Source organism: Geotrypetes seraphini, chromosome 3 (assembly GCF_902459505.1).
Source record: "Geotrypetes seraphini chromosome 3, aGeoSer1.1, whole genome shotgun sequence".
NCBI lineage: Eukaryota > Metazoa > Chordata > Amphibia > Gymnophiona > Dermophiidae > Geotrypetes > Geotrypetes seraphini.
In genome coordinates this window covers 23,525,876-23,551,583 of record NC_047086.1, presented here as the reverse complement: position 1 = coordinate 23,551,583, position 25,708 = coordinate 23,525,876, and the positions used below count along the sequence as shown (strand labels likewise).

General features: G+C 47.3%; 1 protein-coding gene across 3 annotated transcripts in view; it reads left to right on the top strand.

Annotated features, from left to right (window-relative positions):
* SNX14 (sorting nexin 14) overlaps positions 1-24,979 on the top strand; it is a 212,339-nt gene extending 187,360 nt beyond the window's left edge. For all 3 annotated transcript variants that reach the window (XM_033937245.1, XM_033937246.1, XM_033937244.1), the window contains exons 24-28: positions 6,937-7,101; positions 10,079-10,174; positions 12,598-12,689; positions 12,783-12,839; positions 24,803-24,979. In XM_033937245.1, coding sequence (XP_033793136.1) covers positions 6,937-7,101; positions 10,079-10,174; positions 12,598-12,689; positions 12,783-12,839; positions 24,803-24,841 — 449 coding nt within the window. In that variant the 3' untranslated portion in view covers positions 24,842-24,979. The remainder of the gene's footprint in view (positions 1-6,936; positions 7,102-10,078; positions 10,175-12,597; positions 12,690-12,782; positions 12,840-24,802) is intronic.
* The last annotated feature ends 729 nt before the right edge of the window (positions 24,980-25,708 follow it).

The window sequence follows — 25,708 nt, the reverse complement described above, 5'->3', positions numbered from 1 at the left end:
TTGGTGCTTTTTAAGCCACAGCAACTGCTGCGCTTCTTAATCTTTAAGAAAACCTCAGGAAATGAGTTCATGAGCTCTGACTCACTTGTTCGTTCCTCGTACAAGCAGTTGGCTGCTATTTTCCAGACCTGCCGATCAGACTGGCCACATTTTTTTTTTTTTTCTCCACTCTGCCCTACCCCCAACCAATATGCTCCATTTTTTCTAGCCTTTGCCCTTCCTCCACAAGTTCAGCCTCTGTGCTGTTCTGAAGGGATTTTCCCTCTCTAGCAATAGCCAGGCCCCTGCTATTTTAATACCTAACCCTACATAGAGCTGCTGCTTTCTTCAATCCTACTGCTTGCAATGCCAACAGGAACTGTTGCCATACTGGGACAGACTAGAAGTCTATCAAGCCCGGAATCCTTTTTCCAACAGTGGCCGACCCAGGTCACAAGGAGTAAAACAGATTTTATGCTGCTTATCCTAGGAATAAGTAGTGGATTTCACCAAGTCCATCTTAATAATGGCTGTCTGCATGGCAGGGAACTAAGCCCATCAGTGAGAGCAGGATAAATAACTCCAAATTCTATCCTTTCTGCAATGAAATAAATAGCTAATATGTAATGAACTAAAAACTGAATGATTAAATAATATCACTCATAAGAACATAAGAATTGCCGCTGCTGGGTCAGACCGGTGGTCCATCGTGCCCAGCAGTCCGCTCACGCAGCGGCCCTCTGCTCAAAGTCCAGCGCCCTAACTGAGACTAGCCTTACCTGCGTACATTCTGGTTCAGCAGGAACTTGTCTAACTTTGTCTTGAATCTCTGGAGGGTGTTTTCCCCCTATAACAGCCTCCGGAAGATTGTTCTAGTTTTCTACCACTCTCTGGGTGAAGAAGAACTTCCTTACGTTTGTACGGAATCTATCCCCTTTTAACTTTAGAGAGTGCTCTCTCGTTCTCCCTACCTTGGAGAGGGTGAACAACCTGCCCTTATCTACTAAGTCTCAATGAAAAAAGGGAATAGCTAAGAGTTTTAAGAGCTGGAGAAGGGTAAAAAAGCAAGAGAGGGAGCATAATGGGGAGGGACCAAGGAGTGGATGGAGCCAAGGGTAAATGGATGGAGAACAAGGGGAAGCATGATGGCAGATAAGGGCCAAATGGTCCAACAGTCTGATGTTTAGCATATTCATGATGAATATGTACGAGGGGTGCTCAATAATTTATCTACCCGAGTATGAAAGAAAGCAGCGAGCATGGTGAAACAAGGTTACTCATGCACAGTTGCGGCTCAGTGCAAGACACAGGATGCCGGGAGAGTCCTCATGCGAATCACCGTTCAGTGATAAAATGTCTCGCAAAAGAAGGGAAAAAGTCAAAGGAGATCTGTGAACATATGACTGCAGTTTAGGGTGAGTCCTACAAAGTAAAATTTTGGAGCAAGCAATTTAAGTGGGGTAGAGAGTCCATGGATGATGACATTCTGTGGAAGCAACTTCGATAGAAACGTAAAACAAAGTCGAGGATTTAATTTTGTCAGACAGATGAATTGCCTCCACCTCCAAACCTCTGTTCACTTTCTACTCTATGATGGAGCACTGCAGATGGGCAGACTGGATGAGCCATTTGCCCTTTATCTGCCATCATGATTCTTTTTTTTTTTTCCTTTGGTTTTATATTCCATTCTCTAAGGAGCGCTCAGAACAGGTTACATACATAATAAAGTGTATACAAAGTGATGGCAAACATCTGACAAAGATGGTATAATATAGTTGAAGCATGGTAAAAACATGAGACTGCAAAAACATAACATGACGAGCATAGGATGGCGAACTTAGTATTACTAATGTGGCTAACCAAGTATGACACTATAATATAAGTTGCACACAGACATAGACAATTTAGAGAATGACACGGTGACAAAATTCATCACCGTTCCCGTCCCCGTGTGTAACCGCGGGAAACCATCTTCATGTCATTCTTTAAAGAGAGAGGGAAGAATCAGAGTATGAATGGCCACAACCACTGACCCGCAAGCTTTGCGTTGAAGAATGAGGTTGAAACAGACACTACAGAATGACAGTCTCTGGTATCCAGAGCAGATATTGTGATGTCATAATGCCTCATTCCACCAGTGCCTAAGAGCCAATCACATCAGTGATGTCACAATGGCTTCATTATCCTTGGCTCACATAAGAATCAGAGTATGAATGGCCACAACCACTGACCCGCAAGCTTTGCTTTGAAGAATGCTGGTGTAGAAGGACCGAGGTTGAAACAGACACTACAGAATGACAATCTCTGGTATCCAGAGCAGATATTGTGATGTCATAATGCCTCATTCCACCAGTGCCTAAGAGCCAATCACATCAGTGATGTCACAATGGCTTCATTATCCTTGGCTCACATAAGAATCAGAGTATGAATGGCCACAACCACTGACCCGCAAGCTTTGCTTTGAAGAATGCTGGTGTAGAAGGACCGAGGTTGAAATAGACTCTAGAAAATGACATGGGTTTATTTTCCGCGGGGACGGGAACGGTGATGAATTTTGTCACCGTGTCATTCTCTAGACATCCTTAAACAAGTTACCCCTACTGCAGGTAAAATTTAAAATGATCTTCCCTGCAATTCCTGCATCCTTCCTATTATCCCCTCCCACCTCCTCGTTGGCACCTATCCAGCCCCCTTCCTCACTTCCAGTATGTAACATTTATGTAGTCAGTATTGGGGTAATTGAAGTCATAGACTCGATAAGAATAGACTTAATAAGAATGTGCTAGCACCGGTTTGGGAAGGCCGGCTCTCCTCAGCGCTGCTAACCGTACACAGTGGACGTAGAAAAAGCCTTCCCCTTAAGGGTTGTGTAGGGTTAGCAGCGCTGAGGAGAGCCGGCCTTCCCAAACCGGTGCTAGAACATTCTTATTAACCGAGTACAGTAAAACCTTGGATTGCGAGTGTTTTGCAAGACAAGCAAAACATTTTCTTAAATTTTAACTTGATGAACAAGCAATGTAATGTAATGTAATTTATTTCTTATATACCGCTACATCCGTTAGGTTCTAAGCGGTTTACAGAAAATATACATTAAGATTAGAAATAAGAAAGGTACTTGAAAAATTCCCTTACTGTCCCGAAGGCTCACAATGTCTTGCAATATGAGTACATACAGTATACACGCGTCACATCATCACAACTGAGCCGATGGTTCTTTTCTCTCTGACGCTGCGGGAGTGTAGTGACTGTTCTAAACGAGCGAGATCTTGCAATACGAGTACGTATAGTATTTTGGATTAAAGTTTTCGGGTTGTGGAATGAATTGTCTGAGTTGCTATTATTTCTTATGGGGAAATTCGCTTTGATATACGAGTGCTTTGGATTACAAGCATGTTTTCAGAATGAATTATGCTCGCAAACCAAGGTTTTACTGTATATGATTCTAAAAATGTGTTACCTTTATAGTGCAAGTAATTGAAGTCACCCTTTCTTATACAGTGGTACCTCGGTTTACAAGTGCATCGGTTTGCAAGTGTTTCTGTAGCCTCCGCAGCGGCACCGGCACCAGCATGTCCTGTGCGTGGTGCAGGTGCCTGAAGATCTGCTTCCTGTGCAGATCACGTTGAACGTGAACTCTCACGTCGAACGTGAACTCTCAAGGCCCAGCACAGGAAGCAGATCTTCAGGCACCGGCACCACGCACAGGACATGCTGGTGCCGGTGCCGCTGCGGAGGCTACAGAAAAGTAAGAAGAGGGTTCGGGTGGGTTGGGGGGACCTCAGGTCGCGGCGGGGGGGGTGCCCGATGGCGGCGGGGGGGGGTGTGCTGGATTGCGGGGGGGTGCCGGATTGCGGGGGGGGGGAGGATGCCGGTTCCCGGGGGGGCCTTCGGGGAGAGCAATGCCGGTTCTCGTGGGGGGGGAGTAGCGCTGCTGGCCTCAGGGGGGGAAGGTGGGGGGTGGAAACATATCAAAGCAAGTTTCCCTTACTTCCTATGGGGAAACTTGCTTTGATATACGAGCATTTTGGATTACGAGCATGCTCCTGGAACGGATTTTGCTCGTAATCCAAGGTACCACTGTACTTCTCTTCCACACGCACTGTCGTTGCTTGTATTCCCCCCCCCCCCCACCACCACACAAACGTGTTGTCACTAGCCTCAATCATAGCTATAGCAGGATGTTAGAATAACATATTGTGAGCTCAGTAAGGACAGAGAAATGACATGCTTAGAATCTGGCAGAAAGGTGATCTATCAAGTCCATGACCCTCGACCCTTCTATTTTCACATCTTTTATTTCTTGATATTCTTCTTTACTTTTTTTTCTTGTTTCCATTTGTGTAGCCCTTCCCTAGCAATTCAGTTTATCTTTCCACACACTTCCTCACCCCCTTGATTGCTGTGTGTTTTGTTTTTTCTGGCTCATTTTATTTGCTTGGCATTTCCTCTAGATTTTTCCATCTTGTTGAGTCTTTTGTCTTTATAGGTCTCATTTTTTATGTTTTCCCTTTATGGTTTTCTTTATCCAGCTATGCGATTCCATTCTCCTCTTATGTACAACCCTTGCTACATAATTCCCTCATTTCACCTCTTTCTTGCATCTTCTGCTCCACACCATCTTCATCTTTCTCTCCACTTCTTCCCTTCTCACCTCTTGTTTTCACCATTCTCAGAACCCGTCTTGCTCTCTCTTACTTCTTTTATCTCTCCTCCTCAAACCTTTCCCTCTTCTCTCTCCTTTCTCCTATTTATCATCATATCTTCCCTTCCTTTCTCCCACATTTCTTTATTTCTGTCCATCTTCCTGGCACGGACTTTCACTCTATTTCTCCCAAAACTTACTGATGGTCCACCTAGCTCTCTCTCTCGGCACACGCTCACCCCCTCCCCAAGTCCAGTCTCTCCTTCCTGCCCACAGGTCCAATACTGTTCTCTCTCTTTATTACTCCCCTTTCTAACTAGTAACAGCATATTTCTCTCATCTCCACCCACCAGTCTAGAATCTCCTTCTCCCACTGTCTAGCATCTCTTCCTTTCCTACTTCATTGCTGCTGGTTTCTGAAACAGCAAATGTAAAAACAGTAGCCATCCTCGTGGAGTTCTGCCCTCATGTGCACTGAAGGCCCTGCCATCCTGCTCCCTTTAGCATGCACTTTTTGTTGCAATATGGGGGCAGGATGGCAGGACCTTTAATGGCACGTGAGGGCAGAACTCCACGAGGATGGCTACTGTTTTTACATTTGCTGTTTCTGTGTTTGCAGCAGGGCCAGATTTTCCTATAGGCTAACTAGGCTTCAGCCTAGGGCCTCAAGATCAAGAGGGGCCTACATTCAAATTGCTAGCAAAATTAAAATTACACTATTCTAAAAACAGTGAACACTAAAACACTGAACCGAAAATAAGGAGAAATTCTATGCTTCGGGATTGGAACCGGCTCCGGCCGCAACGGGGCGCTGACTCGGCTTCTCCCTTTCTTTTTCTCGCCCTGGGAGGAGGATCGGGGAGGGAAAGGCATCAGTCCGGAAACAGCTGGGCAAAGCCCAGCCCCTCGGGGAGAGAGGCAAAACGTGGATCCGTCAGGACAGGGCGGCCCAGACTGGCATCGGGGGGGGGGGTTTCAGTGGAAGGGGGATGGGAGGCAGGCAGGCTGGCATCGGAGGGGGGGTTTAATGGAAGGCAGGCAGGCAGGATGGCTTGGGGGGGTGTTCAATGGAAGGGGGATGGGAGGCAGGCGGGCATTGGAGGGGGGGTGAGGTGGGGAAGGACGCACTGGGGGCACTATGGACATAGGAAGGGGCAATGTTGTGTGTTATGTTTGATTAGTTATTGTTACAAGTACTATATATGGTGCTGAGAATAAATGTCCAAATAAGTGTTCTCGACTTTTTTTTATTTATTATCCGTGTCACATTTTTTATAAAAGTTAGTACCAATAACAACATGTTTCATTTAACATATTGATATATATCACAGTAATGATGTATTTTATTATCTCTCATGTAATTTACAAACTTAAAAATGGGAAGTGAAAGGGCCTCATAAGTGGAATAGCCTAGGGCCTCTTTTCATCTAAATCCGGCCCTGTTTTGCAGGAAAGGAAAGAGGCAGTTGGGCGCCTAGGGCAGTGGTGCCCCCTTTCCCCATACCTTTTTAACTTCTTCAGCATGAGCAGTATGCTACCCACATCGATGTCGGCTCGCCCTTTGACGTCACTTCCTAGATGCGGGTCTGGAAGTGACATCGGAGAGAGTGCTGTTGTGGGTAGCTCCCCTTTACTACGCCACTGGAGGGAGGAAAGAATAGAAAATGGAACAGCCACAGTAGCAAAATTTTCGACTGGCTCATAATTCATGGATGTACGTTGGGTTGGGGGGGCAGTGTCTGTCCCCCCCCAAAAAAAAAAATGCTTCAGGCTGGTGTTAGAAAATGGAGTGCCAAATACTAGCTTTGAAGCATTGGGGAGAGCAATTCTCTTACCATTTCACTCAAATTATGCTCATGAATTATACCAAAGGTAAAGAAGTCCACCAGTACAGAAATTTAAAATGAAGGAACTTTCGAAATGACTGGCGAGCTGGCTTTATTTCTTAGTGCGCTCTCCAAGGACAAGCAGAATAGCAACCCTCACAGATCCTGCTGTCCTCAGTGAACTCCTCCTACAGGGGCAGAATTCTGCTTGTAGGTCCCCTTAAATCATTCAGTGTTTGGTGTGCCGTATTTGTGAATTTTCAGGAGTCTGCAGACATCAACATCGCAGAATATAAAAGTAGAATCAGTTGCTTAGTTCATTGTAAAACTTTAGGGACAAAATTCTAAATAATAAAAAAAAAAAACCAAAACAAAACCCCTAAGGTATTACTGCCAGATCAGTTACCACTTGACAGCTACAAAAGACCAGATGTAATTGCAAGCTGTGTAAAACTGAATGAAAAACTAGCATTTGGGGGATTTTTGCAGGCCGAGTGGTTTTCCGAATTCCTGACTGGCTCCATCACCTCCTGATGGGCGGACGAATCCTGTTCAAAAACACGCTGGAGGAGTACACAGACTACTACCTACAGAAAAAGTTACAGCAGCTGGTTCAGGAGCACCGTTTGGTTTCACTTATAACACTCTTGAGAGGTTGGTCTAAAAGTATTTTGCTCTTATTATTCTGAGATGAAGAACTAATGTCAAAGTATAATGCCTTGTGCTTTTGAAAGAGCCTTGCAAAATCCAACTGAATGTTCTGTCATTAGTGGGAAAAAGTTAACATCCCTCAGCAGCATTGTTTGCTAGTTCAGTGTTCTTCTATCTTTTTACACTTATGGACCGGCAGAATTAAAAGAATTATTTTGTGGTCCGGCACCGGTCCGTGGACCGGCGGTTGAAGAGAACTGGGATAAGTCGTGGGCCAGACCCTGCCCATCTCAGCCCCCTAATTGTATTAAGAACACACAATGGTTAACCACAAAATTAAACCACACAAAGCACACTGTATGCTTCTCAACATTCATTCCTACCAGAACACAGAATATCCCCTATGCAAATAAGGGACCAAAAACTAAAATATATACAAAGGAAACCCTAAGATTCAAGACCCTGCGATGCAGTACAACCCCAGAGAAAAAGAAACAAATACATTTCTTCCTGAACAGTGCAAAATATAGACAGCAGATGAATTCTCAAAATTGACACAATTCAATGACTAAATTGAAAATAAAATCATTCTCCCTACCTTTGTTGTCTCCCTCCCTCCATGTGCCATCCCTTCATCACGGCAGTTGGATGAGGCTGGGTGTCCTGCCCTCTCTTGTTTACTAACAACGCCTTGAGAAAGCCAGCTGTCTCTCTTGTCTTCCTCCCCCTCTGCAAGAAACATGCCAGCGCTCCCACCCGTGGTGGCTCCCTCTTCCTTACTTCCCCTCATCACTGCTGGTCTGCGGCAGGAACACACCTCGGGCCTGAGGAGATCAGTGCACAAAGCCACATGTGGCGGCTCCTCACACGTCCCGCGCATCATCCAGAAGCTTTTCCTCTGCGACGTCAGAGAGAAGGCTGCCAGTTCAGGCGCAGGATGTGCGTAGGAGCCGCCGCCGCCCGCAGCTTTGCGCACTGATCTCAGGCCCGTGGCACGTTCTAACCGCAGACCGGCAGGAATTTCTGCGGTCCAGCGGTTGAAGGACACTCTGCTAGTTGAAGCACTTGTAAAATAGTACTAGGTGCTCCTAAATAGAGGACGTTACAGTCTGTGGAGTAGCAAGGGAACTAAGCTCCCGCCCCCTGCCACCTTCTCACCTCTCTTCCCACCCCTGTACCTGTTTAAATCTTCACCAGCGTGAGCAGCTTCTCCAGACTTCTGCTCACGCTGGCGTTGGCTTTCCCTCTGATGTCAATTCCTGGCCCCATGACCCGGAAGTGATTGTAGAGGGAGTCAGGCCGGCGCAAGCAGCAGGCTAGAGTAGCTGCTCGTGCTGGTGAGGATTTTAAAGAGGTACGGGTGGCGGGGAAGGGAGGGCACGAGCGTGGCATGGATGAGGGGGAGAGGTGACACCGCCCAGGGCAGTCCGCCACCCTCCCTTACTTTGCCACTGATTGCAGTAGTATTAGGGCACCAGACTGTGTGAAACTGTACGAAAATCATCCAAACTTATTGAGTGATCCCAATTGCCTCAATAGCTTTTGCCTTAGAAAGCCTTCTTGTGAGAAAACTGAGAATAGTGCAGAATGCGGCTGTTCGCCTGATATTTGGGCTGAAGAAAAGCGATCATATCAGCCCCTATTATCGATTATTACACTGGCTGCCAGTGGAAGCACGAGTAATGTTCAAATTCGCATGTCTTTGTTTCAAGTTGGTTTGGGGATTGGCCCCTACCTGTACCTGTTATCTCATTTTGTGCTATATAATCTCATGAGGGTAACCAGGAATTTGCATACCCGAAGATTTTAGGCTGTAAAGTTAGGTCTTTTTTAGACAGGATACTTGCATTTCAAGCAAGTAACTATATTAGCGGAGCCAGGTTATCTTACGGCACCTTCCGAAAAGAAATTAAGGCAGTATTATTTGATAAATTTATCTCTTAATTCGATGTTTTTATTCTTAATATAATAATTTTACTGCTTTTACTTAAACTTTTATTGTCTTTTTAGTTAATATACTGTATTCTCGTTTTAGTATTGTACTTCGCTGATTGTCCAGTCTTTCTCTCTTGTGTAAACCGCCTAGAATTATTTTGATTGTGGTGGTATACAAAAATAAAGTTATGTTCTTATAAAGGCCAGGGTCTACAGACTCCTAGCCAGTACACAATGGCTTGATCTCTCTCCTGGGGGCTAGTGGAACTGTGCACGGTATCTACAGAGTCTTAATTGCTTCCTAGAAATTGTAGCAGCATGAATTCATTTGCATAAACTAAGCTTAAGCCCCCAGAAATCAGAGGCAATGTGATTTTGGAGAAAAACTCTGCCTGGGCCTTACCTGGATTCTAGGGCTGTTAACATGAGAATAGCCTTACTGGGTCAGACCAGTGGTCCATCAAGCCCAGTAGCCCGTTCTCATGGTGGCCAATCCAGGTCAAAACCCAAGGAGTAGCAATATTCCAGCATCTCAAAGAATAGCAAGATTCCGGAACCCCAGAGAGTAAGAAGATTCTAGAACCCCCAAGGAGTAGCAACATTCCATGCTACCGATCCAGGGCAAGAAGTGGCTTCCCCCATGTCTTTATCAATAACAGACTATGGACTTTTCCTCCAGGAAATTGTCCAAACTTTTCTTAAAATCTTGCCTTCATATTAACATAAACTGATTACATCAATTCCTTTGTAGCCAATGTCCCTTTTATCAAAGTTGAAATGCATCCATTTGTTACAAAACACTGCATTGAAACCATTATGTAATGCCAAATGCAGAGTTGTCAAAAGGGCTGACCCGGTCAAAAAAGTGCAGTATCCATGTAGGTTTAATGTGATGACTTATTATATTAATTTTATTTATTAAAAATATCTGACTTACACTATTCACTGTTCTAGGATCAAGGAGAAGTTCTCCTTTGCGTAGATTGCCATGTTAGTATCTAGAATTTGTAAAGGCTAATGACCTGGAAAAGCCTGGTTCTTTCAGATGCTGTATTCTGTGAGAACAGTGAACCACGCTCGCTTCAAGATAAACAGAGACGTGCAAAGCAGACCTTTGAAGAAATGATGAATTACATTCCAGGTAAGATGCTTGCACAGGTTTGCTAAAGTCAGTCAGTGAAAATATATATAAACCTCCTCTCTACACAAGCTGTCAAATCTGCTAGAAATTATTCTATATTTTTGATATGTCAAATTCCTAAATCTATGTGAACCACTGTAGGGCGTTTCAAAAGAGAAAAACATCCAAAGAGTGACATCAAGGAGCAGATGGATGTTTTTCTTTCCAAATCCTTCCTAGTGTATGAGATGCAAAAATATCTCATTCATATTTATTGTGGATATCCTGAAAACCTGACCTGCCTGTGGCTCTCAAGAACCGGAATTGCCTACCCCTGGTCTAGTGTTAAGGAAGGACTGTGGCTCGATGGTTGAGCTGCTGCCTCTGGACCCAGAGGTTGCGAGATCAAATCCCAGTGCTGCTCCTTGTAACCCTGGGTAAGTCACTTAATCCTCCAGTGCCCACCCTTTGAATGCCAAAGCCACAAAAAGGTGGTATACAAGTCCCCATTCCCTTTCCCTAGTGTTAGAGTGGTAATTAGCATGTGCTGCCTCCTATTTAAGAAGCGCTAATGTTCCTGCATTAACTGCATGTTAGCTAGTTAGGTTGCAGTAAGTATAGTGTTCTAGCTGGCTGTCCATTTTAGTAATGCACGTTTAACATGTGGAAACAGGCAAATTACCACAAAACCCCTTAACATGGTCATGTGATGGCCTATTTTTGCATGTGTTTAATGCACTTCAGTAAAAGAGCCCCCCCCCCCAGTCTTTCCTTCCAAGTCAGTTGAAAGATTAAAATAATTGATGGTGGAATAGCTCTTCTGGTACCTGCTGGAAGGTAGTTTTGAAATTCTGGTATAGCCACCTCAGCCTTTTACCCTTCTTAAGGAAATGAGTTCCAGTTGGAAGCAGATGATCAGACTCGTAGAAACTGTCTTGTAAGAATCCCTTTGGTAAGAACATTGCAAAACTGTATTTTATGCAGTACTGGAGTTTTGTGGTAGATGGCAGTATGAATTCTTCGGAACTGCTGGCATGGAATGAAATATAGTAGTACTATGTTTAAGCCTGTTACATTAACGGATGCTAGAGTAGATGTCTGTTTGGTTTTTTTTCTTTGTCTCTCTCTCCTTTGATGCTGTCTGTCTGTGTCTCTCCCTGGCCGTCTGTCTGTCTGTCTGTTTTTGTCTCCCTGTCCCCCTGCCTGCCTGTATTTCTCTGTTGCACCATGCCTGCCTGTCTCTCCGTGGCCCTCTTCCTATGTCCATAGTGTCCCATCCTATGTCCATAGTGACCCCAGTGCCTCCTTCCCGTGTCCTTAGTGCCCCAAGTGCCTCTGTCTTGTGCCCTTAGTGCCTCCTTCCTATGTCCCCCTCACTGCTTCCAGACTTTGTCCCACCCCCCCCTGAAGCCAGCCTGCCTGCTTCCCTCCCTCCCCCTGTGCAGTAGAACCCTTGAGCAGCATCTTTCCATTTGTACACCCCCCATCCCCCCGTACAGTAGAACCCGGCATTTTTCTATCCCTCCCTCCCATCCCCCTGTGCAGTAGAACCGTTGTGTAGCATGTTTCCATCCCCCCTCCGCCATTACCGCCGCCATACAGCAGACCCCACTGGCCCATCCAACCCTCCCACCGCAAGACGACCTACAAACCTCCCAGCTCCAGCAGCATCCGCAGCACTCTAAACATGCTGCTTCGTGGCCTTCTACTGCCCATGATTTCTTCTGCCGTATCTCTGTCTCGATGTCATCAGGGACGCGGCAGAGGAAATCAGGGCTGTAGAAGACCGCGAAGCAGCGTGTTTAGAATACTGCGGACGCTGCTGGAGCCGGGAGGTTTGTGGTTGTCTTGCAGTGGGAGGGTCAATGGGGGTTCGGGTGCGCAGAGGCATGGAATGTTGTTGCTCTTTGGGTTTTGGCCAAGTACTAGGGACTTGGATTGGTCACCGTGAGAACGGGCTACTGGGCTTGATGGACCATTGGTCTGACCCAGTATAGCTATTCCTTTGTTCGGTGCAAAAAGAGGACAAATATCTTCTTCCCCCTCCCTACAGCAATTCTTTCCCACTCCAGAGTCAGAACTGTCCCAATGAACTTCCAGCATCATTCCCGCCAGAATTTTAAAATCGTGATCAATGAACTTTCCTGCTAAAAATTCAACTTTGTTTACCACTGAAATTCAAATTTGTGGCCAACTGACTATCCAACCTCAGTTTCCTGCTGAAATCACCTCAAACCTCAGCCAATCAGATTTGATGACTGAATCATGGGTCTACTTATTATGCCTGGACAACTCCAACAATTAAAGAATGATATTTATATGGAAAGCTGACTACTAGTATCTAAGCACTGATGATAAGAAGAATTCACTGATAACTGATTCAGATTGACTTATCAATCAGTTTATTATAATGCCTGACTGATTTTTAATTGATTGCTCTGTAGAGTTGATAGGAAAATGCATTGGCGATGAAGCAAAATATGAAGGTATACGACTATTGTTCGATGGTCTACAGCAGCCAGTTCTCAATAAACAGGTATTGCAAATATCAGAACTTGTTGTTGTTCCCGTGTGTTTTCATTATGGATGCAAGTTCAGGTTGTTTGGATTTTTTTCTGTTTCCTTTTAGTTGACTTATGTCCTGCTGGATATTGTGATAGGAGAACTTTTCCCAGAACTCAATAAGGTATGTGATAGCAAAACCAAGTTATTGTTTTGGGAGATTTGTTTACTTTCCTTAAATATTTACTGACAACAACAGCTCTAATGGGCCCATTTATATTATTTCCATGTTGCCTTTCTATCAGGAAAAATGCCCCCCCCCCTTTTTTTTTTTTTTTTTTTTTATTAAAGGTAACGTAGCTAGGAATTCCTGTGGGTGAAGACTATTTATACTACTGTGTTCAGAAAAATCAGAGCCGTTTATTTATAAGAGGTGTTAATGAAGACCAGAGGCCTACCCTGATTTCAGTTAATTATGGTTCCAAAATTGGTCTATAATCCTTTTTCTGCCTGGTTTCAGTTTTGGTCAAAAAGGCTATGGCCATGGTTTCGGAAGAAATTGACTGTTTTTTTTGGTGGAAGCCAAAAATTTGTCCTATTTATCTCCCTCCCTTCCCCTACCCTCTGAACAGGAGTTTCCTTCCCCCATTCCTACCTGTAGGTGTCCCCCTCAGGTCTATTTTATGGGTGTACTCATGAGGGCTGAGCTACCAGACCGCCACACATCGCTGCCTGGACCGCTAGGGCAGTGACATAAAAATTCTGCTTAAGAAGAGACTCCAACCTACGCTTCTGAGTCCCTCAAAGCTGAGCCGCCCTCAGCCAGTTAACAATAAAAAATCAATTACAGACAATTGAAGGCTCTCTTCAGACCGGCACTGCCTCTTGATTTTTTTTTTTTTTCCTTCTGTCAGAACGGACTCCACTGGCTCTCTAAGCCATATGCCTTGCCAGTATCGGTAGCAAGGCTTACAGCTGAGGCACCTCTAGAAAAATTTGGGAAGGTGGAAGAAATGGGGGGAAGGACTCAACTCGTGACTCAACTCGTGACCCATCGAGTGTGACACCCCCGAGGTCAGACAGACCCCTGAAAGGGTCTCCCCAATCTCAGTCCGGCACCAGATGGGGACAAGAAGGCCACTGAACAATTTCTAACAGGCCTACACTAATCAAGAGAAGACTGGCAACATCTTACCACATTTGCTGAGACAGAACAGACTGGTTTTGTTAAGGGGAAGCACAGCTACTTGTATTACAGCCAAAAGGTTTTGTCTCAGTCCCCCCACCTGCTGGTCATGGTGAACTATTACCCATCAGTGAACTGTACCGGTCTGGAGAGGTGCTAAAGAATTTAGGGTTCCCTTTGCAAAAGCTGCAAACAGTAATTATATATTAACATTTGTAGAAAGAGGCCCTGTTTAACTTTGCCTCAGTTTCTACAGTTAGACCAAATGGTGATAAACATTTGCACATTCAATGATGTCTTCAAGGCCAACAAATTTAGACTGACAATTTATCTTTTAAATACACAAGAACTCAAAATCCACATTTAACTCCAAAGTATAAAGCACTACAAGCAGTGGTGCTTCTATCAACAATGCAGCACAGCTCTATCAATTGGACTAATGAAATGGGGAACTTGGGAAAATAGTTTCTTGAATACATAGCTTCTCTTTTGCTTTTGTTTGCCCCAGTTCTCTTTGCCCTTCAGATATAGTATGAGAAGGGAAACCTAAATTTCATTTCAGAGTTTTACCAATCAGATTTTTCAGAAAGGCAGGCAGAAGTTGGGGGAGGGTACGGGCACAAATTACCTACCTGGTGTGCTAAACTGTCAATACTATTTTGAGGCTGAGATGAGTAGTATAAACACTTTCGAGTCTAGGGAAGGTTCACATTATAATTCTGGGTCACATTGTAATTCTGGATCTAGGAGGAGTACACATTGCAATTCTTGGTTAGGGGAGTGTACACACTGTAATTCCAGAACTAAGGGCAGTACACATTGCAAGACTGGGTCCAGCGGGGGTATACACATTGCAAATAGTGTGGAAGGAGTTCAAGTAGCCCATGCGGGAACTCCCCCACAGGATACACACATTTCCGTATTTGGGATAGGTACACACTGCTCTGGGTCTGGGGAGTCCGGGTCAGGTACAAGATATAGCTCTGGGTCTAGGGAGAATACAAAGTATGTGAATAATGCTAAAAGCGTCCAAGTAATTCAAACAGGAATATCCCCACTAAGACATAATAAAAACATAACATGGAAAGCTATGTACGTTAACGCACATAGCTTGGGAAACAAGATACTGGATCTGGAAATAGAAATAAGGAATGCCGACCTGGATGTAGCGGTAATATCTGAGACCTGGCTCACAGACTCTCATGGATGGGACATGGTCATACCAGGTTACAACCTGCTTCGCCGGGACAGGGAGGGCAGATTGGGAGGAGGTGTAGCATTATATACAAAGGATGACATTAAGGTCACAAGAATCACAGATGTCCAATACACTGGGGAATCCCTTTGGGTTAATTTGGCCAGAGGGAAGGACAAATGCCTGTATCTTGGCGTTATTTACAGACCCCCAAAACAACAGGATGACCTGGATATGGAATTGATTGGAGATATAGACAATATCACCTTGCGTGGGGACACAGTATTGTTAGGTGACTTCAACATGCCTGATGTTGATTGGGGCACACTTACCATTGCTTCCGGCAGCAGCAGGAGGTTATTAAACTCCTTGAAGGGAGCACATCTCAGACAATTGATGTTGGAACCAACAAGGGATCAGGCAATACTGGACCTGTTACTTACCAATGGTGAAAGTGTCACAGAAGTCTCGGTGGGAGACATATTGGCCTCCAGCGACCACAACATGATATGGTTCAATCTTGGGAAAGGCTTCAATAAATCTACAACACTAACCAAGGTCCTCAAATTCAAGGACACAAACTTCCAAGAGATGGGTGACTTTGTTCACCAGATGCTTCAAAGCCAAGCAGAAACCGATAGTGTGGAAGAAATGTGGTCGACTTTGAAAGCCACCATACAGGAAGCGACGAACCGTTATGTTAAGCTGGTAAGTAAACGCCGTAGAAACAATAAATCACAGTGGTTCACTGCAGAGATCTCAGACCTCATCAAAGAAAAGAAAAAAGCATTCATCTCTTACAAACAATCAAGGGAACAGGACTCCAGAGCAGAATACCTGACCAAGTCAAAAGCCGTCAAAACAGCAGTCAGGGAAGCTAAATTCAACATGGAGGAATCTCTAGCAAAGAACATCCAGAAGGGAGATAAATCATTCTTCAGGTATATCAGTGACAGAAGTAAAAACTCAGGGGGAATAGTACGTCTAAGAAAACCAGACGGAGACTATGTGGAAAGGGACTCAGAAAAAGCCCAACTGTTAAATGAATACTTCTGCTCTGTCTTCACCCGAGAAGCGCCGGGGCATGGACCTCAGCTACAGACAAGGGCTGACTCAATAGACCCATTTAGCGATTTCAAATTCACGGCCAACAGTGTCTACATGGAGCTGTCAAAGCTCAAGGTCTACAAGGCGATGGGACCGGACAATCTGCACCCCAGGGTGCTCAGGGAGTTAAGTGATGTCTTGGCGGAGCCGCTGTCAGCGCTCTTCAACCTTTCCCTTAGTTCAGGTAGCGTCCCGTTGGACTGGAAGAAGGCTAACGTTATTCCACTCCACAAGAAAGGCTCCAAGACAGAAGCGGCAAACTACAGACCAGTGAGTCTCACATCAATAGTGAGCAAACTAATGGAAACTCTTATCAAACACCAATTGGATACAATCCTGAATGAAGAGAATCTACGGGATCCCCGTCAACATGGATTTACTAAGGGGAGATCCTGCCAATCCAACCTGATCAGCTTCTTTGACTGGGTGACGGGGAAGTTAGATGTTGGAGAGTCCCTGGACATCGTATACCTGGACTTTAGCAAGGCATTCGATAGCGTACCTCATCGCAGGTTGCTAAGCAAGATGAGTTCCATAGGATTGGGCGACACATTGACGAAGTGGGTTGGGAACTGGCTTGGAGGCAGGGTTCAAAGGGTGATGGTGAACGGCACCCCCTCTGCAATGGCGGAGGTGATCAGTGGGGTGCCCCAGGGCTCTGTCTTAGGCCCGATACTATTCAATATCTTTATAAGGGACTTGGCAGAAGGGCTCCGAGGTAAGATAACATTATTTGCCGATGATGCCAAACTAAGCAATGTAGTAGGCAAAAGTAAAATAGGAAAAAAATCAATGCCCGACAACATGATGCACGATCTACTCTTACTAGAGACCTGGTCTAAGACATGGCAGCTCAGCTTCAATGCCAAAAAATGCAAAGTTATGCACCTGGGTACCCAAAATCCATGCAGGACTTATACCCTTAATGGCGAGATCCTAACAAGAACGGTAGCAGAACGGGACTTAGGTGTGATCGTCAGTGAGGACATGAAGGCTGCCAATCAAGTGGAGCAAGCTTCTTCCAAGGCAAGACAAATCATAGGTTGCATACGCAGGGGCTTCGTCAGCCGTAAGCCTGAAGTCATTATGCCTCTGTATAGATCCATGGTGAGACCCCACCTGGAATACTGTGTACAATTCTGGAGGCCGCATTACCGTAAGGATGTGCTGAGGCTGGAGTCGGTCCAGAGAATGGCCACCCGGATGGTCTCGGGACTGAAGGATCTCCCGTACGAAGAACGGTTAGATAAATTACAGCTATACTCGCTCGAGGAGCGCAGAGAGAGGGGAGACATGATCGAGACTTTCAAGTATCTCACGGGCTGCATTGATGCAGAGGAGGATATCTTCTTTTTCAGGGGTCCCACGGCAACAAGAGGACATCTGTGGAAAATCAGAGGCGGGAAACTGCGTGGTGACACCAGGAAATTCTTTTTCACCGAAAGGGTGGTTGATCGCTGGAATAGTCTTCCACTTCAGGTGATTGAGGCCAGCAGCGTGCCTGATTTTAAGGCCAAATGGGATTGACACGTGGGATCCATTCGCAGAATAAAGGCAGGGGAGGGTCAGTAGGGTGGGCAGACTGGATGGGCCGTGGCCCTTATCTGCCGTCAATTTCTATGTTTCTATGAAGTCCTTCAGAGAAGTTAATCCCATGACAGATATTTTCTTAATGTTTTAGTTGTCTGAAAAGTTTTGTAATTACTCAGTTCAAAAGACAATACAGTACAAGATCTTTTATCTGAAATACTGAAAAGCTGTGAACCAGAAGTAGTTAATTTCCCCAACGTGACATATGCTAAAACCAACCTATCATTGCACAATTCAAGTCCGAGGGCTAGAAAGTGACTGGAAAGTGGAGAGCCGCAGATTCCTGGGTGGCAGAAGCAGAAAAGGTCACAGGGCTGGAAAATGGCAGAGAGAAATGACTTAACATTATCATTCCTAAAACCAAAATATGCATGGTCCCAGTTCTCCTGTAGCAAATGCACCAAAGCTTTGCAGGGGAATTGCTATTGTGTGTTTGTAAAAGGGGGCCCTTATTTTATCCAGTTTTACCATACAGTATTCAATGATTTTATAAACCTGTACTAGGTTGAGATTCTTGAAATTGTAAATATAGGGTTTTTTTTGTTGATTATTGTGTACAATTCTGGAGACCATATCTTCAAAAAGATATCAAAAGGATGGAGTCATTCCAGAGGAAGGCTATTAAAATGGTTGGTGGTCTTCGTCATAAGGCATATGGGAACAGACATAAAGATCTCAATATGTATATGGTGGGAAAAGGGAGATATGATAGAGACATTTAAATACCTGCGTGGCATAAAAGCGCATGAGGCAAGTCTCTTCCATTTGAAAGGAAGCTCCATAATGAGAGGAGTAATCTAAGGAAATATTTTATTTTATTATTTTTTTTTTTTTTACTGAAAGGGTGGTTAATGCATGGAATAGGCTTTCGGTAGAGATGGTGGACACAAAGACTGTGCCTGAGTTCAAAATGGTGTGGGACATGCACCTGGGATCGCTTACAGAGAAGAGGAGATAATGGATGCTGAGGATGGGCAGACTGGATGGGTCATTTAGCCTTTCTTTAGCACTCTCCAGACCAGTAGAGGTTAACTTTACGATTGGGTATATATCTAATCATGACCAGCAGGTGGAGACTGAAAACAAAACTTTGGGACAGTATATCCTAGCCCCTCCTCTCTATTTCCCTCAGTCTTCTTTCAGTCTCCAGCAGGTGTTGAGTGATCTGTACCCATCTCCCTTGGTAGGGCTGTTGGAATTTGTTTAGAGGTTTATTGTCCCTGTTTTTAGCCGGACGGAGCTTGGACGGACTCTGTTTGGGGGTTCGTCCGACCTCGGGGGTGTCAAACCCGGCGGGTCACGAGCGGGGTCCCTCCCCCCACTTCCTCCACCTCCCCATATTTTTTTAGAGGAGCCTCAGCAGTAAGCCTTGCCCCCTAAATCAAGCAAGGCATATTGCTTCGAGAGCCTGTGGAGTCTGTTCTGTAAAAAAAAAAAAAAAAAAAAATCCTGAGGTAGTGCTGGTCTGGAGGGTTGTATCCCTTTAAGAAAACTGTATTTTACTGTATTTTTTCAACTAACCGGCACTTTTTTACAGCTAGGTCGCGTATGGAGCAATGAGCACTTCTAAAGGGAAAAAGTGCTCATTGTGCTCCAGACGCGAGGCACTCGCGGCCGGCCTGTGCAAGCGGTGTTCAGGCCGGTGCGGTGGAGGAGCTCCGTCGGCAGCGGCTGCAGGCGCCCAGAGCTCCCCGCCGATGGTGCCTCGCGAGTCGGCAGGGAACGGTGGAGAAGCCCGGTCTTCTCCGTCCGCCCACGGAGGGATTCCCCGAGCCGCCGACGGTCGGGTTTTAGAGGATTCCCTCTCAGCTGATATTTTGACAGCTGATGCCGGCTTGCCTGTTTTAGCGGCTGAGACTATTCAGGTCTCTCAGCCGCTGCAGGCTATGGAGGGAGCTGTTTTGGCGGGAAAGACGCCATCTTCTCTGTCTGGCCCCTCCATTTTGTCTTCCACCTCAGGTGACCTTCCCCCTGTTTTGGCTAAGCAGGGGCAGGTTTCTGCTGGGTCCCCTGCTGTGGCAGGGAGTCCCTTGGGACCCTCGGGGGGTTTTTCCCCTGATTTTTTCTTTTCATTATGCAAAGCCTATTTTCAGGCGGCTGGGGGTCCCGGTTGCGCCCAGGGGGTCTCGGGGGGTGGGGTTTCCTCCGCGCTCCCTGCGGCTTTGTCTCTCTCGTCTGACGTGACGTCCCCTCCGCCGCCTCTCTTGTCCAAGCGTCCGCGGGTGTCGTGGGACGAGGATTTGTGGTCGGAGGAACGTGTCGGTCTGGAGGAGGACCTGGACCCTTCTGAGGAATTCCAGGACCCTCTGGAGGGGACGGAAGCTGGCGGCGGGTTGTCGGGTTTCCCGTTCTCCAGTGACGAGGCGTCCGTGGTGCGCCTTTTTCAGAGAGATGAGCTGCCTGACCTTATTCAACAGGTTTCTTCGGCTTTGCGTTTTGAGGACGCGCCGCCGGAGACTCCGCGTGTGGGGGACCCTCTGTTACGAGGGATCCGTTCCGTTTCCCGCTCTTTTCCTATGCATCAGGATATTCGGGATATTATTCTTGAGCAGTGGAAAACGCCGGAGACGCCGTTTCGGCTGGCGCGCAGCATGGCTCGCCTGTATCCCATTCCTGAAGGGGATCGGGCTACGTTAGCTTCGCCAGTCGTGGATGCGGTGGTCTCGGCTATTTCCAAGCGGCATACCGTGCCTGTTGAGGGCGGTTCTGCCTTGCGGGACTCTGAGGAGCGCAAATTGGAGACCATCCTTAAGCAAAATTTTCAAGTCTCTGCCTTTGGGGTCCAGGCGGCTATTTGTGGGGGACTGGTCGCTCGCGCCGTGTTTCGGTGGGTGGAGCGGGTCTTGGATCGAGAGTCTGACGACTGGTCTCTGGTGGATCAGGAGGTAGCGAAGATTGAGATGGCTGCCTCATTCCTCTCGGATGCTCTGTATGACTTGGTGCGGATCTCGGCTAAGTCCATGGCTTTTGGCGTGGCCGCAAGGCGTGTGTTGTGGCTGCGCGCTTGGGCGGCGGATGCTGCGTCCAAAGCTAAGCTTACTAAATTTCCCTTTCGGGGGTCGTTTTTATTTGGAGAGGACTTGGATAAGTTGATTCAGACTCTGTCGGACTCGAAAGTTCCCCGTTTGCCGGAGGACCATGCCCGCCCGGCGTCTCGGGGTGGTGCGGCCCGGGGGCGTTTGCGGGAATTTCGCAAGTATCGCCCTGGGCGTGGGGCTGCTTCTTTCCAGTCTCCGGGGTTTTCCCGGGGTCGGTTCTTCCAGCGCATGCAGCCCTTTCGGGGGGCCCGTCGGGGGGCAGGGAATCCCTCCGCCGGTTCCCCCGCTTCCCGTCCTGCACAATGACGCCTTGCCGGCGCCCCCCTTGGTTCCGGTGGGGGCCCGGCTGCGCGACTTTTTTCCCAAATGGGCCGAGATCACGTCCGATCAGTGGGTCCTGGAGGTGGTGCGGGACGGTTATGCTCTGGAGTTCGCCCGCTCTCTGCCGGATTTTTTCCTCGCTTCTCCGTGTCAGACTCCTGGGAAGACGCTGGCGTTTCGCCAGACCCTTCAGCGCTTGCTAGATCTCAGGGCAGTAGTTCCAGTGCCCCCCCCGGAGTGGGGCACGGGCAGGTACTCCATTTACTTTGTGGTGCCCAAGAAGGAGGGGACTTTTCGGCCCATCCTCGATTTGAAAGGGGTCAACAGGGCTCTCAAGGTTCCCTCTTTCCGTATGGAAACGCTGCGGTCGGTCATTCTGGCGGTTCAGCCGGGGGAGTTTCTCACTTCTCTCGATCTGACGGAGGCCTACTTGCATGTTCCTATTCGGACCTCTCATCAGCGTTTCCTGCGCTTTGCGATCTTGGGTCGGCACTATCAGTTCTGTGCGCTTCCCTTTGGCCTGGCCACGGCTCCCCGGACGTTCACCAAGGTGATGGTGGTCGTCGCGGCAGCCTTGCGGTCGGAGGGCATCCTGGTACACCCCTACCTGGACGACTGGTTAATTCGGGCCAAGTCGTTGCAGGAAAGCTCCCGGGTTACGGCTCGGGTGGTGGAGTTTCTCCGGTCGCTGGGCTGGGTGGTCAACCTTTCCAAGAGTCGGTTGGTTCCGGCTCAGCGTCTGGAGTACCTCGGGGTGCTGTTCGACACCTCCTTGGGGAAGGTCTTCCTCCCAGAGGCCCGGGTGAGCAAATTGCAGTCTCAGATTCGCCTGCTTTTGGCGTCCCGGTGTCCTCGGGCGCGAGATTTCCTCCAGGTCCTGGGGTCGATGGCGGCGTCCCTGGACGTGGTGAGGTGGGCGCGGGCCCACATGCGTCCTCTCCAGTATGCTCTGCTCCGGAGGTGGTCTCCCCAGAGGCACGGGATGGATGTTCCGGTTCCCCTGCGAGGCTTGGCGCGCTGCAGTCTGCGTTGGTGGCTCCGGACCCCTCACCTAGTTCAGGGGGTGGGTCTGGATCTTCCGCAGTGGACGGTGCTCCTTACGGATGCGAGTCTCCTGGGTTGGGGGGCCCAGTGTCTGGGTCACTCAGCTCAGGGAACCTGGTCCACGGAGGAGGCCTCCTGGTCGATCAACGTGTTGGAGACCAGGGCGGTCCGGCTGGCGCTGTTGGCTTTCCACTCCCTTTTGTTGGGCAAGTCGGTCAGAGTCCTGTCGGACAATGCCACGGCGGTGGCTTATGTCAATCGTCAGGGGGGCACCAAGAGCACTCTGGTGGCGCAGGAGGCGGCTCGGCTCATGGTTTGGGCGGAGTCGCATCTTCTGGACCTCTCGGCCTCTCACATTGCCGGGGTAGAAAACGTTCAGGCGGACTTCCTCAGTCGTCACTTCTTGGATCCGGGAGAGTGGAGTCTCGGCGCCGAGGCGTTTCAGTTGCTAGTGCGTGCTTGGGGGCAGCCCCTGATGGATCTGATGGCTACAAGTGGCAACGCCAAAGTACCCCGCTTCTTCAGTCGTCGCAGGGACGGTCTGGCCGAGGGTCTGGATGCTCTGGTCCAACCGTGGCCAACGGAGGGGCTGTTGTATGTGTTCCCTCCTTGGCCATTAGTAGGCAGAGTACTGCTTCGCATTGTTCGCCATCCGGGGCTGGTGGTCTTGGTGGCTCCGGATTGGCCTCGTCGTCCGTGGTATGCGGATCTGGTGAGGCATCTGGTGGCGGATCCTCTTCCTCTGCCTCTCGAGTGCGATCTTCTGACGCAGGGTCCCATTCCCATGTTCGACCCGTCTCCCTTTTGTCTTACGGCTTGGCTCTTGAAAGGGGCCGCCTGAGTAAGAAGGGATATTCCGACAAGGTGATCTCTACACTTTTGGGGTCCCGGAGGCTTTCTACCTCTCGGGCTTATGTACGGGTTTGGCGTCTTTTTGAGGAATGGTGCCGAGCGCGGGGAGTAGTCTCCTTTCGCGCTTCTCTGCCTAACATTCTAGAGTTTTTGCAGGATGGCCTGGATAGGGGCCTGGCCTGGTCTTCTCTTCGGGTTCATCTGGCGGCCCTGTCGGCTTTTCGAGGGCTGGTGACAGGTCAGCGTTTGTCAGCCATTCCTGATGTGATTCGCTTTCTTAGGGCGGCCAAGTTGATCAGGCCTCCCATAAGGCCCTCGATTCCCTCTTGGGATCTCAATCTGGTTCTCTCTGTTCTAGTGCGCCCTCCTTTCGAGCCGTTGGATGGCTGTTCGTTGAAGGACCTTACGCTGAAGTCGGTCTTTTTGGTGGCCATTACTTCCGCTAGACGGGTGTCTGAGCTACAGGCTTTCTCTTGTAGGGCTCCCTTCCTGGAGTTTTCGAAGGAGCGGGTTGTTTTGCGGCCTGTTCCTTCCTTTCTGCCGAAGGTAGTTTCTCCTTTTCATGTCAATCAATCGGTGGTCCTCCCGGTCTTGGGTAGTCGGGAGGGTTCTTCTGAGCAACGACAGCTGCGCAAGTTGGATGTCGGTCGGGTCCTCCATGCTTATGTGCAGCGGACCCGGGATTTTCGGAGCTCCGATCATCTCTTTGTGCTTCTGGCGGGTCCTCGTCGGGGGGCTGGCGCTTCTAAGGCTACTATTGCGCGTTGGATCAAGGAGATGATTGCTTCCGCTTATCTTCTGAGTCAGAAGCCGGTTCCGGAGTTTCTCAAGGCTCATTCCACTAGGGGTCAGGCGGCTTCTTGGGCTGAGTCGTCGCTCGTGCCTCCGGTGGATATTTGTAAGGCTGCGGTTTGGTCCTCCTTGCATTCATTTGTTCGACATTATCGGGTAGATGTTCAGGCGCGTCGGGACGCGGTGTTCGGTGAGCGTGTTCTGGTATCGGCCCTTCGGGGGTCCCGCCCGTGAGAGGGACTGCTTTGGTACGTCCCAATCGTAAAGTTAACCTCTACTGGTCTGGAGAGTGCTAAAGAAGGAGAAATTAGGTTCTTACCTGCTAATTTACTTTCTTTTAGCTTCTCCAGACCAGTAGAGGTCCCCACCCTGTCTGTTGTTGTTGTTGTTGGGGCTGTTGCGCGGGCAGTTTTTGGTTTTTGCGGCGGGTTCTAGTATTTTTCTAGGGCCGGGGAGAATTGAAGAACAGCGGCTGTGGCTCGGCTGGCTTAGCTGGCGAGCTGTGGGGACCTTCTTCCTTCGGGAATTTCTCCTCTGCATTTTCCAACAGCATTTTTGGGTATGTTATTTGTTACTCCTTTCGGAGTATTGTTTTTTCTCTCTGTTGTTTTCCAGTTCTTGGTTCTGCTTGGCTATTCGGCAGACTGAGGGAAATAGAGAGGAGGGGCTAGGATATACTGTCCCAAAGTTTTGTTTTCAGTCTCCACCTGCTGGTCATGATTAGATATATACCCAATCGTAAAGTTAACCTCTACTGGTCTGGAGAAGCTAAAAGAAAGTAAATTAGCAGGTAAGAACCTAATTTCTCCTTATCTGCCATCATGTGTCTTTGTTTGCTAGTATAGTAAATATTCTGAATATAATTAACAAATTAGCTAGGTGGGCATACTTTTCTGATGTTATTTTAAGGTTGCATAAATTACTATAGCAAACTAATTCAGTTCAGTTGTTAATACTGATATAGTTAGGATGTTTGTATATTTAAGCAATGTATGATTATGGATTTTCTCATTTTTTGATAGGTGCAAAAAGAGGCAGCCACAGTGCCACCTTGGATTTAAAGGGGGGATAAGATGAGATTAACATTTAAGTAAAATGTGCTGTATATCAATGTATTGGATGTGTTCCATGCTGCTTTTTATTGTATATTTTCTTGTAAATATTCTTGTAAATTAATAAAAGCATTTGCTGTTTCAATACAAGTGTTTGCTCTGAATAGCTACAAGAACAGGTTTCATACCCCTCTGCCCTTGCTTCCATCTCTGAAGGAGTCCAAGGAAATAATGACCAGACACAGAAATTGGGAGTTCTTGGCATCCTACTAACAGGTAGGATACCAACCAAGAATCTCCCCAATCAAGTGGGATGCAACAGAGGATTTCTAATCAGAAAATAATGGGTATATATTGAAAGAACTATGCAGGCTTGCACGGTTTGTGTCCCATATATGGACATTCAGTTGAGGACAGGCTGGGGAGGGCTTCGATGGTTAAAATGGGCCGGAGTGAACTTTGACGGAGACTCCAGTAGATAGAACCTAAGCAGCCTACAGGGCAGGGCTCTAAAGAACCATTTAAATTAAATGATTAATTTATGGAGCATGTATGGTTGGGCAGACTAGATGGACCATCTGCTGTCATTTACTATGTTAAGACATCACTTAAATTCATTGGTAAACATATATAGTTGGTGCATCTTCCAATTGAATTACAATTGCTTCATTAAGATTCAATGATAAATTGCATACTCCAACAATGTTCTTTTGACTACTTTTGATCCCATGATTTCTTTCATTAGTAATTTTCCCTAGCAACATTGACTTAGGGCTCCTTTTACGAAGGTAGCGGTTTAATGCGCATAATACCGCACGCTAAACCGCCGGCTGCGCTAGCCGCTACTGCCTCCTCTTGAGCAGGTAGGTGGTAGTT